The sequence below is a fragment of the Mixophyes fleayi genome, chromosome 11 (assembly GCF_038048845.1).
Source record: "Mixophyes fleayi isolate aMixFle1 chromosome 11, aMixFle1.hap1, whole genome shotgun sequence".
Classification (NCBI taxonomy): domain Eukaryota; kingdom Metazoa; phylum Chordata; class Amphibia; order Anura; family Limnodynastidae; genus Mixophyes; species Mixophyes fleayi.
Window position 1 is genome coordinate 84,424,929 of NC_134412.1, and position 20,854 is coordinate 84,445,782.

A 20,854-nucleotide genomic window follows, 5' to 3' on the forward strand; every position below is an offset into this window, starting at 1 on the left:
CGCACAATCCACCAACTCAGCCATATACGTGTAGATAAACAGGAAAGGCCCAGCTACTGGGTACTCGGTCTTATAGAGTGCCCGGGCAATGACCACAAACACACTTAAATCACTGCCCAAATGCATTCTCTCTCAGTCCCAATCGACATTGTCCGATCAGGTGATCATCAGGTATGACAATCACCTTGAGCCAACACATAGAACGGTTTACGTCCAATAAGTTCTAAAGCTGCGCTACTGGCGGACAGAATGGCAGTGTGTGTGGGCACATTAACCAGCCCATGAGTATTGAGAAACACTGTCAAAGGTAACAATACTCTCCAATGGTTGGTTGATATAGCGTTAAGGACATGACCAATGATGTCTATAGCAAGTCTATAGGAACAGTCAAGAGATGGGCGGCTGTGTCTTTATTGATATCTCTGATGGGTGGGGAGAAGCTATTCAATAACGCATAACTTTTATCAAACCTGCAGTAAAAAGTCAGACGAAAATTTAACAGTGCTTTTATTTATTATTTATATATGCTTCAGTCATGACTGCCAACAATCTAGATATTGGGTGACGTCTCACTCAATCTGTTTATTGTGTTGGCAGATTTGCAAATCGTTTGTGTATGAAGGGATGGTCTATTTTCATCATCATCATTTATTTACATAGCGCCACTACAGGGGCGCACGGAGGATTGTCGGGGGGGGGCGGGTTTCTCCCCGCCGACCCAAAAAAAACAAAAAACCCCGAGAGACATGCGCAGCAGCTCCGTTTCGCCAGCGCTGTCCTAAACAGCAGCCACGGCGCTGTCTAAGAAGCGTCTGCGGCGGTGCTGTATACAATACGGACGCTTCTTTGACAGCGCCGCGGCTGCTGTATAGGACAGTGGCCACTTAGTTAGCGCAGGGGGGGGGGTTTTCTAGAGACTCAGAAACCCTCCCTGCGTGCGCCACTGCCACTAAGTCCGCAGCGCTGTACAGAGAACTCACATCAGTTCCTGCCCCATTGGAGCTTACAGTCTAAATTCCCTAACACACACACACACACACACACACACACACACACAGATATACAGACTAGGGTCAATTTAATAGCAGCCAATTAACCTACTAGTATGTTTTTGGAGTGTGGGAGGAAACCAGAGCACCAGGAGGAAACCCACGCAAACACAGGGAGAGCATATAAACTCCACACAGATAAGACCATGGTCGGGAATTGAACTCATGACCCCAGTGCTGTGATGTGGAAGTGCTGCTAACCACTGAGTCACCGTGCTGTCCATTTTTTCCTGGATCACCTCTCTGATCAGGAGTATTGGCAGATAGGACTTCCTTTCCTTATACAGCAAATCTGCTACTAAAACCATAAAGTAATACCCCCTTACCTCTGATGGAGGGAAGGACAAGGAACTATCTGCTTGTTTAAAAAATAATTGAACAAGCCAACGTTTTCGGTCTTAAATGTGACACCTTTTTTTTTTTGTGTATTTGCTCGGCCTTTTATCATGTATTCTTTTTGTGGAGTGTGTCAGAGGCAAACTTACTTAAAAGGAATTTATAGACCTCTCTCTGCAGCCAGGAATAGGTCAATATTACATGCCTTTTCATTTTCTTTGATGCTCAATGAAAAAGACCTGATTATTTTGTCTCAAGGTCATTCCAGGTTTAAATAGCATTGATCCACACCGCAGTTAGCTGTTAACTGCTATTTTAGATGATTCTCTCCTTTTTAAAGCCTCTTATATGATTAATAAAAAGTTTTTCTCAGATAAACTTATTATTATTTAGTTTGATCATAAATGTATTTTTATTTGGGAGGGGGGATGGGGAATTTGCCAAACACACAAATGTCGTCCTCTGTCGCTCAGGCGAATTGAAACAGACCCCAGTAGAATGTCATTAAATCACACCTATTTTTTGTAATTCTCTATTTATATTATACTAGGCTGGGGGAAACTATCAATTCAATTAAAACAATTATAAATGTAATTAAAACAGAAAAGGTTGTTAACAAGATAACTGCAATAAAATTAGTTTATATAGGCATGGTATATTAACTGAAAGTCTGCCAATTAAAGGGAAAAAAAAATGGCGTCAAAAAGTTGGCTTTGGATTTAAGGAAGTCATAATATTTGCATCAGCGGTATAAAATGCTTCATAAACTTCATTTATTTGATTTTTATGATCAATCTTGGAAGTCCTCAGAATAGCCATTTTCACTTTACTTATTTGGCTTTTGAGGTGTAATAAGAGGAATTTATTTTGGCATGACTGCTAGGAAAGGCTCAGTAGGTCAGCGCTGGGGCCTAGCCATAGTGTGTTCGCAGATATGGAGCGCTGAGGAGAGCCCAGAGATGAAAGGTCACCCCCTCCCACCAAGGCTGTATGTGGGGGGATGATAGAACAACACTGCTGCATATTATACTGTGAGTGGCCATTATGTGAACCTAAACAATATTCATGCAAATCCATGGGGAACCTGTTACATCACCGATCACACGAGAAACCTGTTACATCACTGATCACATGAACCGATCACACGAGGAACCTGTTACATCATTGATCACACGAGGAACCGGTTACATCACCGATCACACGAGGAACCTGTTACATCATTGATCACACGAGGAACCTGTTACATCATTGATCACACGAGGAACCTGTTACATCACCGATCACACGAGGAACCTGTTACATCACCGATCACACGAGGAACCTGTTACATCACCGATCACACGAGGAACCTGTTACATCATTGATCACACGAGGAACCTGTTACATCATTGATCACACGAGGAACCTGTTACATCACCGATCACACGAGGAACCTGTTACATCACCGATCACACGAGGAACCTGTTACATCACCGATCACACGAGGAACCTGTTACATCACGCATCACACGAGGAACCTGTTACATCATTGATCACACGAGGAACCTGTTACATCACCGATCACAGGAGGAACCTGTTACATCACCGATCACACGAGGAACCTGTTACATCACCGATCACACGAGGAACCTGTTACATCACTGATCACACGAGGAACCTGTTACATCACTGATCACACGAGGAACCTGTTACATCACTGATCACAGGAGGAACCTGTTACATCACTGATCACAGGAGGAACCTGTTACATCACCGATCACACGAGGAACCTGTTACATCATTGATCACATGAATCGATCACACGAGGAACCTGTTACATCACTGATCACAGGAGGAACCTGTTACATCACTGATCACAGGAGGAACCTGTTACATCACCGATCACACGAGGAACCTGTTACATCACCGATCACACAAGGAACCTGTTACATCACCGGTCACACGAGGAACCTGTTACATCACCGATCACAGGAGGAACCTGTTACATCACCGATCACACGAGGAACCTGTTACATCACCGATCACACGAGGAACCTGTTACATCACTGATCACACGAGGAACCTGTTACATCACTGATCACAGGAGGAACCTGTTACATCACCGATCACACGAGGAACCTGTTACATCATTGATCACATGAATCGATCACACGAGGAACCTGTTACATCACTGATCACAGGAGGAACCTGTTACATCACTGATCACAGGAGGAACCTGTTACATCACTGATCACACGAGGAACCTGTTACATCCCCCATCACACGAGGAACCTGTTACATCCCCCATCACACGAGGAACCTGTTACATCCCCCATCACACGAGGAACCTGTTACATCACGCATAACACGAGGAACCTGTTACATCACTGATCACAGGAGGAACCTGTTACATCACCAATCACACGAGGAACCTGTTACATCACGCATCACACGAGGAACCTGTTACATCACGCATCACACGAGGAACCTGTTACATCACTGATCACACGAGGAACCTGTTACATCCCCCATCACACGAGGAACCTGTTACATCCCCCATCACACGAGGAACCTGTTACATCACCAATCACTCGAGGAACCTGTTACATCACTGATCACAGGAGGAACCTGTTACATCACCAATCACTCGAGGAACCTGTTACATCACTGATCACACGAGGAACCTGTTACATCACCGATCACACGAGGAACCTGTTACATCACTGATCACATGAACCGATCACACGAGGAACCTGTTACATCAATGATCACACGAGGAACCTGTTACATCACCAATCACTCGAGGAACCTGTTACATCACTGATCACATGAGGAACCGGTTACATCATTGATCACACGAGGAACCTGTTACATCACTGATCACACGAGGAACCTGTTACATCAATGATCACACGAGGAACCTGTTACATCACTAATCACACGAGGAACCTGTTACATCACCGATCACACGAGGAACCTGTTACATCAGTGATCACACGAGGAACCTGTTACATCACCGATCACATGAATCGATCACACGAGGAACCTGTTACATCATTGATCACATGAATCGATCACACGAGGAACCTGTTACATCACGCATCACACGAGGAACCTGTTACATCACGCATCACACGAGGAACCTGTTACATCACTGATCACAGGAGGAACCTGTTACATCACCAATCACACGAGGAACCTGTTACATCACTGATCACAGGAGGAACCTGTTACATCACTGATCACACGAGGAACCTGTTACATCACTGATCACACGAGGAACCTGTTACATCACTAATCACACGAGGAACCTGTTACATCACCGATCACACGAGGAACCTGTTACATCAGTGATCACACGAGGAACCTGTTACATCACCGATCACATGAATCGATCACACGAGGAACCTGTTACATCATTGATCACATGAATCGATCACACGAGGAACCTGTTACATCCCCCATCACACGAGGAACCTGTTACATCACGCATCACACGAGGAACCTGTTACATCACGCATCACAGGAGGAACCTGTTACATCATTGATTACACGATGAACGTGATACATCGCCATTTTGCGAGGCAGGCATCTGGTATTCAGCCTAATTCATTAGAAACCAGTCACATAACACAAAACATATAGCCAGAGGAGGTCACTGGCTTCTAGTGTATTGATAGGATGCGTCTAACTATGCTTCAGCCCATAGAATAGGCTCTTCCATAAGGTGTAGGAGATAAGTGAAAACTTCTTATAGCCTTGAAAGAGGCACCAGAATAACATCTGCTTGTGTGTTTTCCAATCATACGGGATGTGAGGACAGGTAGCAGGTGGGAATCAGCACACAACAGCCTGTATTATGACACTCTGTGAAAACGAGCTGAACAGTCACGTTTCACAATTGGAAACAGTACATTCCGAGGCATCTGTTAAAGAAGAAAATAAACTCAAGGTTTCACTATGTAGATTTATTTTTTTAACTATTTTTTGTATATTCAATTTCTATATATAACTACTGGTGTCTATCAGAGTTGGATATTGAAATATAATATAAATGACTACTGATGTCTATTACAAGTGAATATTGTAGTATAATATAAATTACTGATGGCGCATGGTACAATTGAGCATTGTAACATACTAAATTAGGAAAACGTATTGAAATATTTAGTTGTTATACCTTAATCCCACCTGTCTTACTGCACTGACCGATTGGTTACTCTGCTGTAAGTGTGTGATTGGCACACAGTCCGCATCGTATAGTCACACTTTATTTTACTTGTTGTAATTGTTTTGCTTTTTTTTAGCTGAAGTCCTCTTTGCTAAATCACAAGCCCACTTTTTTTTTAATATTTCCCAATTGATAGTATGATGATCAATTCCCAATTAATATTTATTATTTGTTGTGCTGTCTGATAGTTGAAAAACAACATTTCATGACCCATGACCCTCACAAGGGGATAACGGTTTTGTAGAGAGCAGCAACTTTGCTGCAATAAAGTATAAACAAGTTGGATGTATGACTGATGTACATACAGAAGCGCGTTTCACCTTTGATGTAATAGATCCAGGTTAAGTTCTACTAAAGTGGCTATGGAAGGGAAGATGTGAAAAATCATTTAATACCATCTCCAGCTCACAAGTAGATCTGTTAAAATCAACTGTAATATATACTTAGTTTTCCACCAGAAAGCAGTGAGAAAAGTTAAGAAAAATAAATGGCAACCAGCTTCTTATTAATTGGAGAATATGATTTATTGTGAACTCATTTCAATAAATATTATATCATATTTGGGATTCCTGTCTACATAGAGAGATCGGTGAATAGGGCAAATCGCACGTGGAAGTCACAGAGAAAGATCGCCAAGTAGGGTAGATCACTTACCATTTATTTATATAGCGCCACTGATTCCGCAGCGCTGTACAGAGAACTCACTCACATCAGTCCCTGCCCCATTGGGGCTTACAGTCTAAATTCCCTAATATACACACTCACAGACAGATACACAGACTAGGGTCAATTTAATAGCAGCCAATTAACCTACCAGTATGACCCTAGTCTCTGTCTGTGTGTGTGTTAGGGAATTTAGACTGTTAGCTCCAATGGGGCAGGGACTGATGTGAGAGACTTCTCTGTACATCGCTGTGGAATCAGTAGCGCTATATAAATAAACAATGATGATGATACAGATCAACTGTTAGATCTATGTAAGATAACGTTAGGAGAGCTGAAAAATGGGGCAAAAACAATTACCCACCCCAAATTCAATTAGCACTATAACAGGATAATTAATTAATATTCGCATTTTTATTTAAATGCTCATGTTAATAAGGGGATTTCAGTAGCTTTACAGCAGCCATATTAAATAGCCATTGCTGATATGTTATTATTCCAGCAAGGATACCTCTTTACTGTACATCTTATCGTCTAACCCTATATTATTATAATTTATTTATATGACCGCAGCACATTATCCATAGTTACACTTTACAACAAACACATTAATAAAACAGGACTGGGCATTAAACAGACAGACTAAGGTACAAGACGACCCTGCTCGCAAGCTTCTAATTCATAGACATAGATTCCATTACTTTCTGATGCCTTCTCCAAGGTAACGAGGGCCTGACCCCGATTCTCTGTGTCCTTTCTTCACTGGCCTTAACCTGCATGTAATCTAGAATTCCCCGTCACAGGACAGTAGAACACTCCAGTATGTGTGTGTACGTGTAAGGGATCCTGGCAGTGCTTCAAAGCGACTAAACACACACACGCACAATTCCACTGCACGGCTGCCAGGGGCATTGTGATGTATCTACTGGCAGCTTCCAGCAGTCTATCCATCTAAAAATAATGGTAACTGTGGGACTGTAAGAGATAGAATAAAATTATTATCATGGCTTGTTTGTATAGTGCCACGAAGCGCTGTATTTGTAATCATTCACGGAGGAAAGCCACACACACACGGGAATAACATACAAACGCCACACAGATAGGGCCCTGGCTGGAGTCAAACTCATGACTCCAACGATGTGAGACAGCAATGCTAACCACAGTGCCACTTTTTAACGTATGTAAAAAAAAAAAAAAAAAAAAAAAAAGGTGAAATTAAACCACATAGCGAAAGAGATTTTAAACAAAAAGTGCGACTTTGAAGCAGAGTTCCATTAAAGGAACACTAAATGCCAAAATAACATTTTCAGATACCATCCATCAAGGTAAAACACTTTTAAAAATTAGACGTATGAACCCTATCCCTCTGTGTGTGAATCAACCAATCCAACAAGTTCATTTCTGCAAAGTAAGTTTGCCAAGTTGTCAGTCACTCTGGGCCTGAGTCATTAAGGAGAGCACAGCATAAAAAAGGAGTAACTTTGCACCTGGGCAAAACCATGTTGCATTGGAGGGGGGTAAGTAAATTTAAAATGTGGGACAGATTTATAGTTGGGGTAGGGCATGCCCTAGATCAACTTTACATTTCAGTATAAAAATAAAGCTATCAAGTACTTGTGTGCTACATGAAAAAACAGACAGTATTTAACTTATGTGCAAAATAATAAACTAATTTACACCCCTTGCATTGTAACATGGTTTGTCCCAGAGAAGATTTACTACTTTTTTTTTTTTACTTTACTCTCCTTAATGACTCCGGCCCTATGTATCTATACTTCCCTCCTAACATGACAGCCTGCTGCAAAGAAGTGAAAGAGCACAAGGGACATAATTATTCAAGCATAAAAATTCCAGTTGTTTCATGTGTATTATTAATGTTAAATAGTGGGCTTTACTTGTTCTTTAATAAGATCTATTTAGTAAAAGATAATGCAATACATTATCTAAGAAATATTAGACAATTATAGAATAACTGTGAATTTTGAAATAAATATAAATCCTGTTGAGTTTAGTAGTAAAAACTCAGTTTATTCCACAGAATAAATGTCTAAATCTTTAATGTAGATCATTAATTTCTTTCCATGAAGATGCAACATAGAAGGTAGTGAAGACTATGCATTACTGAGTTGAATGACATATGGGGAATTGTTCATACTTAACTAAACATGTCTATCATATGCTCTTTAACCACGCTGCAGCAGTTAGATGGCAGGTACATTTCTACTGGAGATGTCAGGGTGTGAGTGACAGGCTTGCAATCTTGCTCTGCAGATTGGTATATTCATTCACAGGGGCAGAGTCAGTGATGTCACAGCAGCTCAATAGACTGCAGTCTCAGCCTTTTCACCTTTATCAGATACCATAAGGATACTGTTCTAAGGACGTGGGATAGGCCTTAGCTATAATAATGGCATGGGGAGGTAATACTTTACTTTTTAAGAAATTCAGTGTAATGTTAGGTTGAACAATTAATTTTAGCTTCTGTTACAGCACGCACCACCGTGAACATGACATATTATGTACCTTGGGACCTACAAACGTTTATTCCTATTTGGGGTTGTGGCTATATAATAACTTTATATTTCACATGGACTGACACCATCTAGGTTCTTACATAGAGCCAGTTGGATTAACCTACAATATGATACGTGGACACACAGCTTCCTGGTCTCTATCCTAGCGTCCTGGTATCATCACACCTTCTTATGTACAAAAAAATACTTTTGTGGGGTTTGGGGTTTATTTAACATAATTTTTTAGGAAAATGTTTCAGCACAATCTGACATGTTGCTTACCAGCTGATTGATCTATTCATTAGAAGATACAGTGGTAGATTGTCCCAAAGTGGAGGGTAAATTAATGGCCCCAACTCACAACGCCTTTCCAACTTGATCACGCACTGAAGTATTCGTACATCTGTAGTATCCTCTCCAAACCACTTTTTATTAGAGCGCACAGCAAGCCTCTAGCCCAGCTGTCAATCAATATAAATATATACAGCAAGTCTCATACTTTAAATATGTTATAATAAAAGCAAGGCACTACTTGTACCCTTAAGTTTTAGTGGGGCAGCATGGTGGCTCAGTGGTTAGCACGTCTGCCTCACAGCACTGGGGTCATGAGTTCAATTTCCGACCATGGCCTTATCTGTGTGGAGTTTGTATGTTCTCCCTGTGTTTGCGTGGGTTTCCTCCGGGTGCTCTGGTTTCCTCCCACACTCCAAAAACATACTGGTAGGTTAATTGAATGCTATCAAAATTGACCCTAGTCTTTCTCTGTGGGTATATTAGGGAATTTAGACTGTAAGCTCCAATGGGGCAGGGCCTGATGTGAGTGAGTTCTCTGTACAGCGCTGCGGAATCAGTGGCGCATTATAAATAAAAGGTGGTGATGATGATGATGTCTAGAAGCAGTGACCTGGATTAGCATGTTAGACAGGCCATTTAGCATTCTAAATCTCTTGATTAGCATATTAATTGCCCGACCCACCAGAGCCTCTCCCAGGTGAACAGGGGGCTCTATAGGCTTTGAATAGCCTGTAGTTAACATAAGAATACTTGTCACCCCACAGATAGCAAACAGTAGGAACCCCCCAAGTACCATTGTTACCTCTCCATCTCTTGCTACTGTTCCCAGTGCTGGTGGCTCAGTGGTTAGCACTTCTGCCTCACAGCGCCGGGTCATGAGTTCAATTCCTGACCATGGTCTTATTAAAAGTGTACAAGCTCTTTATGGAAATTTTCTAAACATGGGGTGATCTGATCTATTGCATAACATAATCTCAGTAAAAAAATGTATTGAGCGTCTCTGATCCAAGCCTTTAGCTGCAAATAAGCCCCACCCATTTCAGTGACATCACTGACAATGTGGTCGGAACAAAATGAGAAAGATAAAAATAACACACATCTCATCTACCATATAATGTGGCATTGTTAAAAAGACTTAAAAATATCATGTAGAAATATCACCTTCAAAAGATCTAGAATATCATATAGAGCTTTTGCATGCAGTCATTTTATTTCATGTAAGGTATGTAAGTGTTATTTCTAAATATCAGCACATTACAATAGTGTCCAAATTATATATTATCAGACCAAACCTATGAAGAATAAAACACACAATTGAATCTATTCGCAGTGACACACTGCCTCCTGGTGGTCAACCAGCAATGTGCAGACAGGAGTCTGCATGCAACTGCATACTGGAGCCTTGAAATTGGAAGTAAATTCTTTGAATACAAAGGGGAAGGTTTGCATTTAAATATCTATTAACAGTATGTTTTTCATCATTACTGAGTTTAATTACTTTTCAAATTACGCTTTATTTTATTAACGTAGATTATATTGTAAACCTGTGATTGGCACTGATGCCATTTAAGAAACAGACAAAAATCTAAAAATACTATAAAACTACAAAAAAAATAAACATAAAAGAACAGACTAAAGACACTTTTATGAAGTGCGGTAACTTTTGACTTTCAGAAGTTTGTCCAAAGCTAAGAGCTCAACAAATTGCCTTGACAACAGCTGACGTGACATAACAATTAAACACATGCCCAAGAGGATTGTGGGTCAGTGTAAAATGAAGGAGCGCCATCTGTTCAATAATGCTGCTATCAAACTTCTAAACTCTCTTCATTAACTTCTGGCTGGAGGAGGAGGAATAAGGAAATCACAGCAACGGCGTAAATGCAAATAATATAGGGACATAACTGGGCACCAATGTGAAGGTTGAAGACAATAACTCACATTTCTAAAGATAGAGTAAAGCAAACGTTGCTAAAAAAAAAAAAAAAATCTCAGACACGATTCAATGGTTTTAAAGTATATTAAAAACATCATTAATGATGTAAAGAGTCAATAACAACATCATTTGCAGTGAATTATTGCAAGTTTATTGACTAAAGATATTTAATGAGAATCTCGGGTATTGTATAGGATTTTGCAGAGGTAACACAAGGGAGCAGGGGTATCACAAGGGAGCAGGGGTATCACAAGGGAGCAGGGGTATCACAAGGGAGCGGAGGTATCACAAGGGAGCGGAGGTATCACAAGGGAGCGGGGGTATCACAAGGGAGCGGGGGTATCACAAGGGAGCGGGGGTATCACAAGGGAGCGGGGGTATCACAAGGGAGCGGGGGTATCACAAGGGAGCGGAGGTATCACAAGGGAGCGGGGGTATCACAAGGGAGCGGAGGTATCGCGGAGGTATCACAAGGGAGCGGAGGTATCACAAGGGAGCGGAGGTATCACAAGGGAGCGGTGGTATCACAAGGGAGCAGGGGTATCACAAGGGAGCAGGGGTATCACAAGGGAGCGGAGGTATCACAAGGGAGCGGGGGCATCACAAGGGAGCGGAGGTATCACAAGGGAGCGGGGGCATCACAAGGGAGCGGGGGCATCACAAGGGAGTGGGGGCATCACAAGGGAGCGGGGGCATCACAAGGGAGCGGGGGCATCACAAGGGAGCGGGGGCATCACAAGGGAGCGAGGGTATCACAAGGGAGCGGGGGTATCACAAGGGAGCGGGGGTATCACAAGGGAGCGGAGGTATCACAAGGGAGCGGAGGTATCACAAGGGAGCGGGGGTATCACAAGGGAGCGGGGGTATCACAAGGGAGCGGAGGTATCACAAGGGAGCGGAGGTATCACAAGGGAGCGGAGGTATCACAAGGGAGCGGAGGTATCACAAGGGAGCGGGGGCATCACAAGGGAGCGGGGGCATCACAAGGGAGCGGGGGCATCACAAGGGAGCGGGGGCATCACAAGGGAGCAGGGGCATCACAAGGGAGCAGGGGTATCACAAGGGAGAGGAAGTATCACAAGGGAGCGGTGGTATCACAAGGGAGCGGTGGTATCACAAGGGAGCGGTGGTATCACAAAGGAGCGGTGGTATCACAAGGGAGCAGGGGTATCACAAGGGAGCAGGGGTATCACAAGGGAGCAGAGGCATCACAAGGGAGCGGGGGTATCACAAGGGAGCGGGGGTATCACAAGGGAGCGGGGGTATCACAAGGGAGCGGGGGTATCACAAGGGAGCGGGGGTATCACAAGGGAGCAGAGATATCACAAGGGAGCAAAAGTTACTTTTATTTAAACCTCTACCGAAAACAACCACCTCACCAATCCGCTCCCCCTCCCCATTGTTTTGCAGAGCTTCACTGTCCACGGTTCATCTTTGCTAACTCCAAGAGTTATCTTCAGTCAGCTGTGACTCTCCACAATGGCCATGATCTATAGAGGGGACTATGTGGAGCAGGACCAGGACCCAGCTGGACTGCTGAGATGTGGTTAAGCAGCATTATCCTGTCTGGGTTTCAGATGTTAATAAAGCAGAACAGTAGAAGATTTATGAAGTGTTTAGCCCGAATGCCTACAGCTCTCACTGGTATAGCAGCAGTAAGGACGGTAGACACTGCCCAATTCCAGCTATGCTAGACCTTGCTTTTATAGTAAACCCCATCCAGGCTTGCTACCAGTGTTTCCCCATCAGAGCTTCCTAGCAGACATAGTTGTCCATACCCCAAATACTGTCTAATATGGGCAGGCTTTAGATTAGTTGTTGGCATATGTAACATATGTTCGGCCATTATTCTCTATGTCGCTTTGGACATAGTAACACTTTATAAATTAATCCATCAATCCCATTTATTGTCTCATATTATACACAACGTTTTGTCAACCTATCAGCTTGCAGCTGATGTGGAAGTACCAGCAAGCTCCCCTGCCTCTCGTAGCATGCTGGGGATTGTAGTGGAGAGCAATCGGTTGCCTACGTTTTGATATGGAAGGAAAGCAATGTACAATTACCATTTGCCAAGGTTCCTTTTTTCTTGGCCTGAAGAAGCTCCTCAGACAAACTGTCCACAGACTCCGCTGTATCCTCTAACTGATGTTCCGACCGGACGCTAAAGCTGAAACACAGCGTTCCGGCTTCTACCTGTTGCACCTGATTGGACAAAAGGAAGATTGGAAATGACAAGCTGGCCTCCCACAGATCTACTCACAAAACCCTCTGTTTACATGGAAATAGCTGAATTCCGCTGGATCTTCTTTCATTCATCTCTTAGCTGCCAGAGTGGTTAAAAAAAGCCAATATTATTTTACTTCTTTTTTTTTCCTGTAGTCAATTGTCAGGGTCTGTTGAACCAACCTGCTGCCAGGAAGCGTTAGAAAGTAGTCGATTAACTCTATTGGATTTGAAATAACCTAATAGTAGCAGTTATGTGCTACAAAATAAAGTACAAAAGAGACAAATGAATGTTTTGTGACCGGTATATTACAGCAGTGACCTTGTTCATCTGCAATTCAGCCAACTGCGCTGGGTTTGTCCTAAATGTTTTTTTTGTCACTAATATTTCAGTGTTGCACAAGACGCCTGTAAATTATATCTATTTAAATGGTGCTTTTTGCTGTTATAATTAATGGTGAACCAAAAATATCTTCACTATAGCAGTACGAAGGATCAAGTATATATAATAAGGGAAAGTAGAATCCTGTACTGTAGATAATAAGATAATAAGGGTATTACAAGTCACTTCTGAGCTGGATTGGTGGAAAGGACTCCTAGGCCCTGGCCCCCTATATATCACAAATTTCACGAGTCTTAGTCTATCTACACGCTCTTAAAAAATTAATTCTCCTTATTTGTCACGCTTACAGATTTTCCTTAAAAGTCAATCCCTTCTCAGTCACAATGTCATACGTCTTTTGCATTTGTGGTGTTGACTCAGAATACATTTAGGAACTGTTCATATATATGTGTGTGCGTGTATCTATAATATAAAAGCCTAGTGGCGTGTGTTAGTCTGTGTGTGGGAAAAAAACAAACAAGCTGCAGCGCCACCTGCTGGGCGGAGTTATACACTGACCTACTAAATTCTAAGCATTATCTAATATATAAAAGTAAAAGCCTAGCGGCGTGTGTTAGTGTGTGTGTGTGGAAAAAACTATTTTCTCAGAAAGGACTCATCCAATTGACCTGAAATTTGGTATACTGACATTATTTGACAAAAAAATTTGAATAGTCAAGTCAGTTAACTTCCATCATCCCCCCTTCCCCCCGTGGGAGGGGTAGTAAAGGCTAAATTTAACACACATTAAAAAAGGGCGCTTGCGTCGGGAAGTAACGCTCTTCCCCTGAGGAGGCCTGGGCTAGGCCCAAATGCATGACAAGAACCTTTTTAAGACCTTAAGTAGCTTGATTTGACTAGAATGCATGAGTATCATGCACGGGTTAAACCAATTTGAAACATATTTAACACGTTGATTTGTAAGTGTTTTGTTTTTTAGGTTATTGTTTTAATAATCTATAGCGCCTAATAGGTTTTTTATTTTGATTTTCACCTTTAAGACCAGATTTGTGACCAACTAAAAGTTAACACCACTTTGCTTGTAGAGCAGAATCCCTGCATATAAAACTGTATCTAAATACTGATTCACTTCACGGAGACACATTAACAGTGGACTAATAATGATTCCCAGAGACGTGAGGTGATATCTGCTATACCTGTATAGATAACTCAGCATGTTGTTTAGAACACACAGTTGTATCATTATGTGTTACATTAACCGGTCCCTAGTATTTTATGCCGTTGCTCATTTATCGTTCACGCTGCCAGAATAATAAGTATTATAAAATATTAAGAAGGAAAATCATTTAAATGTCTTATCCGGTTGTTAATCAAGAATGCACTTTAATGTACAAGTATCACACTTTCAGAAAAGTCTGGAGCACATGGGTGTTAATATCAAGAATTCAAGGTGTTCCTTAAGCCCGCTAAATGCCCCTGAACTCAGTAAATAGACTTGCACACACACTTTCTGACAACTGTTCGCACCAATGTCAATGTTATGTACTCAGGTGCTAAAACGCTTGGTGCCTAGCACACTATGCTGCAGGGAGGCTTTGAGAACATGCTTTGAACAAAATATTAAGGACAACATGCAAGATTTTTAAAGTCCTACTACCCAAAGTTGTTGTTTTTACCTCATCTGAGCTCATGTTGGTCGGTGGTATCTTATATGCAAGGTTATTACAGGGGTTAGCATATGGTCCTCCTTGCAAAGGTAAGGTCACTTCCGAAGATCCAGAATTTAGCAGAGGGTTCCAGGTAGCCCAGCGAATCATACGCATGTAAGATGTATTAGACAGCCCTGTTGCAGGGGGCACCTAAAAATAGCAAAAGAAACAAGGGAATGAGGAAACACAAATCTGACGGTGGTAAACCAAATGATACCTATAGTAAGCAAGATATTGGTGATACACGTGTCACTATCTATACTGTGAGAAAGTACAGCATTCACAGGAATCCATATATATTATATATATATTTTTTAACTTAATAAATACAGTGATTTATTATCTTGTGGTCATTTAATATAATACATTATTACATTGGAATTTATTTATTGTAATTTATGTATTATTCAATTTGTTATTTGCCATAATTGGTAATCTGCATTTACCTATATTTTGAAAACTAAGTTAGTGCTAGTATCTTTGAACATTTTAATGAACAGTCCTCAAAATGCCTGTCTCTACTCAATGTGGGTGGATAGGTGCCTTTATACAGGACCGGGGGCGCTGAGAGGGGTAGCAAGACAGATTTCGGGGGCCAGGCGTTCCTATGTAGTGGGAGGAGCCACTAACCTTAGTGTGGACACACCCACAACCTCAGTGCATACTTGCCAACTCTCCCTGAATGTCAGGGAGACTCCCTGAAATAGGGGTGATCTCCCTCACTCCCTGAAGAGTCTGGCATTCTCCCTGATGCTGAGCCAGTACAAGACGTGGTTGGCTTCACCATCTGTGGCATGATGACACAGTTCAGAAATTGTGTCCTATGTCCATGTATTGATGCCTATGGAGGTGGCCATTTTCATGGAGACCAAGATTTAATCAAAGACTGACAGGTAAGACAACATGACTTCAGTAATGGAGACAGAAATGTAAAACACACTTCAGTCTCTAGAGATTCATTAGCTACTTTTCTTTAACACATAGTTGCCTACTCTCCCGGAACTTAATGACGCAAATATTGTGTCATCTTAGCCCCACCCCCCGCTGTAATTGGCTGAAATTATGGCAATCATTTAGGGGGTGATGCCAAAATGATGCAATTAGCAAAGCCCCGCCCCCGCACGCCCACCTCCCCAGGATCCCCCTGAAACCAACGAGGAAAAGTTTTCAAATATGCCTCAGTGGCTATAAAAGGGGACCCCAAGGAGTTACTGTATTGGGGCCCAAAAATCCTTAGTTCTGTATTTGCGCTGTGACAGCTTCACCACTTTTTATTTTGTTTTTAAAGTCCGCAGTTGAGCATTCTGAAGAGATATTTCTATTTTTTTTTAAACATTGTGTTGTAGACAGATGACACTTAAACCATGTCTATTAAATTAAAAAGGGGCTGACTTCAATTACAAAGCCTAAATTACATTTTGAACAAGTCCCGATACTGAACACAGAGCCATCAGTGTCACTAGCACTGGTGATAAAGCAGCGGTTGTGCTCATTATAGGCGATTTTAATGTATTATCTCAACATTTTATTCATGAAATGAGTATGCCAGCGTATCCTGTCTGGTGAAATGTGCTTTATATCTGGCTATATAAATAGAAGAATTAGATTTTAGCTTCAGCAGGTTTTTCTTACATTGCTCTGTCATATGTTTTGTACACAAAAAAAAACAAAGTGGGGCTGTAGTTTCCTTAAGGTGGATCTGTCACAAGGGCAGGTGACTATTTTGGGGGCTGCTCCAGTTTGCAGCCTATCAATCGGCTAGAAACCGGTGACATTGCTGAGGCACTGCCTGACGAATATTCACGAGGTCAGACTAATATTCACGAGGTCAGACTAATATTCACGAGGCCAGACTAATATTCACGAGGCCTGACTAATATTCACGAGGCCAGACTAATATTTACGAGGCCAGACTAATATTCACGAGGCCAGACTAATATTCACGAGGCCAGACTAATATTTACGAGGCCTGACTAATATTCACGAGGCCTGACTAATATTCACGAGGCCTGACTAATATTCACGAGGCCAGACTAATATTTACGAGGCCAGACTAATATTCACGAGGTCAGACTAATATTCACGAGGTCAGACTAATATTTACGAGGCCTGACTAATATTTACGAGGCCTGACTAATATTCACGAGGCCAGACTAATATTTACGAGGCCAGACTAATATTCACGAGGTCAGACTAATATTCACGAGGCCTGACTAATATTTACGAGGCCTGACTAATATTCACGAGGCCAGACTAATATTTACGAGGCCAGACTAATATTTACGAGGCCTGACTAATATTTACGAGGCCTGACTAATATTCACGAGGCCAGACTAATATTTACGAGGCCAGACTAATATTCACGAGGCCAGACTAATATTCACGAGGCCAGACTAATATTTACGAGGCCAGACTAATATTCACGAGGTCAGACTAATATTCACGAGGTCAGACTAATATTTACGAGGCCTGACTAATATTTACGAGGCCTGACTAATATTTATGAGGCCTGACTAATATTCACGAGGTCAGACTAATATTCACGAGGTCAGACTAATATTCACGAGGTCAGACTAATATTCACGAGGTCAGACTAATATTCACGAGGCCAGACTAATATTCATCAGGTTCTGGTTCATAGTGAACGGATAGGCCACATTTTCATGAATATTTTTTTTAGCCCACAAAATGGCTACCTCCACTGTGTGTATGTGACAGGTCCAGTGTAAAATAACAAATAATATCAGTCTTAAAATTCTAGTGAAGTCTGTAACCTGGAGAATATAAAAGTACATATGTCCCAAAATTCCAAATCTAAAAACAGGTATACTGTTGACTATATCCCGGCCTACCCAAAGCACACTCACGATCCTCCAAAGCCACAATCACAGTCCACTTGACCATGTACCTTTTTGCCCTTGGTAATAAAAAAAAACCACTGGGACGGTTCTGTGTAAAAACTGACTTTTTCTCCCAGGTACTGAACTTATCAACTTACTGTATAACATATAAGAGGTCACTCACAAGCCACAAGACATTTACTACACAGCGCAAAATCTGCTTTGAACTCATTGCATGCCGTCGTGTATGGGTTTTTTGAGCCAGACGACAACGTTTTGTGGGCTAGCGTTAGCTTGCACAGACAGAGGGGAGGAGTTAGGACGGAGTGAGGGTGTTCCTTGCATCTGTGCGCCTCATTGTGCGGAGGAGAGGTGCGCTGCTATTTCCACTCTGCAAAAGGTCATCAATTCTGCACCAGAGATCGGGTCTGGTCTTATACATTTTACTAGACCTGTTTTGCACCTAAACGTTGCCATTGGATGGAGAAAAACATTTCCAGACACACTGAAAACGCCGTAATAAAACATTCACACATATAAAATTATGCAAGTAACAAAAATAAATCGCAAGAGCCTTTTGGTGGCCATCACGCTCACCCCCTTCCTCATTGACATTTTAAGTTGGTAAATGAAAACGATTTTTTCCAGCTATGGGGTGGAGCACTTTGGTGAATTATTTTAGCTGGATGCTGGTTTGAATTGCTGTGCAAATGACCAGTCAAACTCGTGGCTCTGCCATATCCCTGTGTACTCAGAACAGTCTCAGCCGGTGGAAATCTCCACATTGAAATGTTCTAAGAAATCAGATTCACAGTGATTGTTGCGATGGATTCCTGCATTTGGATTATTGCTTTTGTAAATTGAAGAGATGCGCCAAAAATTAGGCCGTAAGCTTCAACGGACAGATATAGAAAAGAGACGGACAATATCACTGTGTAAAACTGTCAGAGCACGTTTAGAAGAATGTGACGTATATATATATATATATATATATGTCCAAAACAGAGCTTATTATCTTCCCTCCTACCAGAGTCACCACCTGCCTTCAAATCACCCTCACTGTCGACTGCACCTTAAAAACATTGACAGAATACACCCTTTTCTTGCTCGGCATGCTACCAAAATTCTTATTCATTCTCTCATCATCTCCCGTCTTGACTATTGCAACCTCCTGCTATCTGGCATTCCTGACACTCATATATCCACACTCCAATCCATCCTAAATGCTGCTCCAAGACTGATCTACCTCTCTCACCGCTCCACATCTGCTGCACCACTTTGATAATCTCTACACTGACTCCCTGTGTCTTCTGGAATCTAATTCAAATTACTCACCCTTACCTACAAAGCCCTCAACAACACCACTCCTTCATACACCTTAATCTCATATCAAAATACTCTCCCTCCCGCCCTCTTAGATCTACCTCTGACCTGCGCCTTGTCTCGTCTCTGGTAACCACCTCTCACTCCTACCTACAAGACTTCTCCTGTGCTGCTCCCCAGTTATGGAATTCCCTACCACACTCAATCAGACTTTCCCACAGCCTTCAAATCTTTAGATGCTCTTTGAAAACCCATCTCTTATTTAGAGGTGACCTTATCCCCAATAACACTATTCACACTAATGTACCCTCGCAGCTGTCCCAATCTCCACTCTGAGCCACACTGGCTCCTCTCATTTCAGCTGTGCCCTCTTCCACTTAGAATGTAAGCTCTGTAATGAGCAGGGTCCTCCATACCTTTTGTTTTCATGTCTGCGTTTATTTTGTTTACCTTGTATGTCCCTGTTTTATGTATGTACTGTACTGCATATACGGTTTGCCCTGCAGTACGGCGCTGCGGAGCACTGTGGCGCATTACAAATCTACGATAATAATAATAATGGAGTATAACAGAATTTGGGATGACGTTGCTATAGCTAACACACACCTACATCATCTGATGCATGACGATGGGTGGGGGCGGTATATGAATACACAGGTGCCAGATCAGAAATGGGCTACATCAGCTGTATAGTCAGCACAGACCCATGTGCCGTGGGGTAGTTTCGTCAGTAAATGTGATTCACGGAACATTTATTTCTATATGTGCTTTGTAAGGTTACTGTGAGATACACAGCACATTTTACCAGTCACAGTGTTAGACATATTCTCCTGAAACACAGTTGTACAAGTTAAAAGATTGTGTTTATTAACTGTACAACTTGGCATTGAAATCAATCAGTAAAACATGTGGAAAGATATTGCATAATTACGTTTATTAATGGATTTCTTAAAAGGCAATACCACAAATTCGTTGTAACCAATTAGAATTTAGCTTTCATTAGTCTATACATCGGCTGGCCAATGGAAACTGGACCTGTGTAATGGAGGGGGCGGGGTCTATGCAAACAGGCTGGCAATACATCTAGATATAATGGCTGGCAATGAGACCTGGGCAATGGGAGTTTGTGTAATGGGACACTGGATGGAAGACTCATGAGGGCACAGTGCTTATGGGTTAATCGTGTAAATGTGTCACGGAGATCGTTAACAGCCTTGAGCTCCTACTCCACCTAGGGACCGATTTGGGTGTGATTCTGATTGTACCTATAGACTCTCTTTGTACTAGAAAAACCTGCAAATAATGTGTATAGATTCTGGTCTCATGCATATCAGATACATGGCCTTTTATGGGCCTGTGGTGCAAGAGTAATGCTTAGGCCCCACAGTCTTAGGGATATATTTCATACTTGC

At 42.0% G+C, this 20,854-nt stretch overlaps 1 protein-coding gene across 2 annotated transcripts in view; it reads right to left on the minus strand.

The window, feature by feature from the left end:
• The window catches only part of NPHP4 (nephrocystin 4), a 185,254-nt gene that overhangs the window by 88,608 nt on the left and 75,792 nt on the right, over positions 1 to 20,854 (minus strand). For both annotated transcript variants that reach the window (XM_075190021.1, XM_075190020.1), the window contains 2 exons: positions 15,247 to 15,429; positions 13,068 to 13,206 (listed from right to left, as the gene is read on the minus strand). In XM_075190021.1, the coding sequence (XP_075046122.1) occupies positions 13,068 to 13,206; positions 15,247 to 15,429 (322 nt within the window). The remainder of the gene's footprint in view (positions 1 to 13,067; positions 13,207 to 15,246; positions 15,430 to 20,854) is intronic.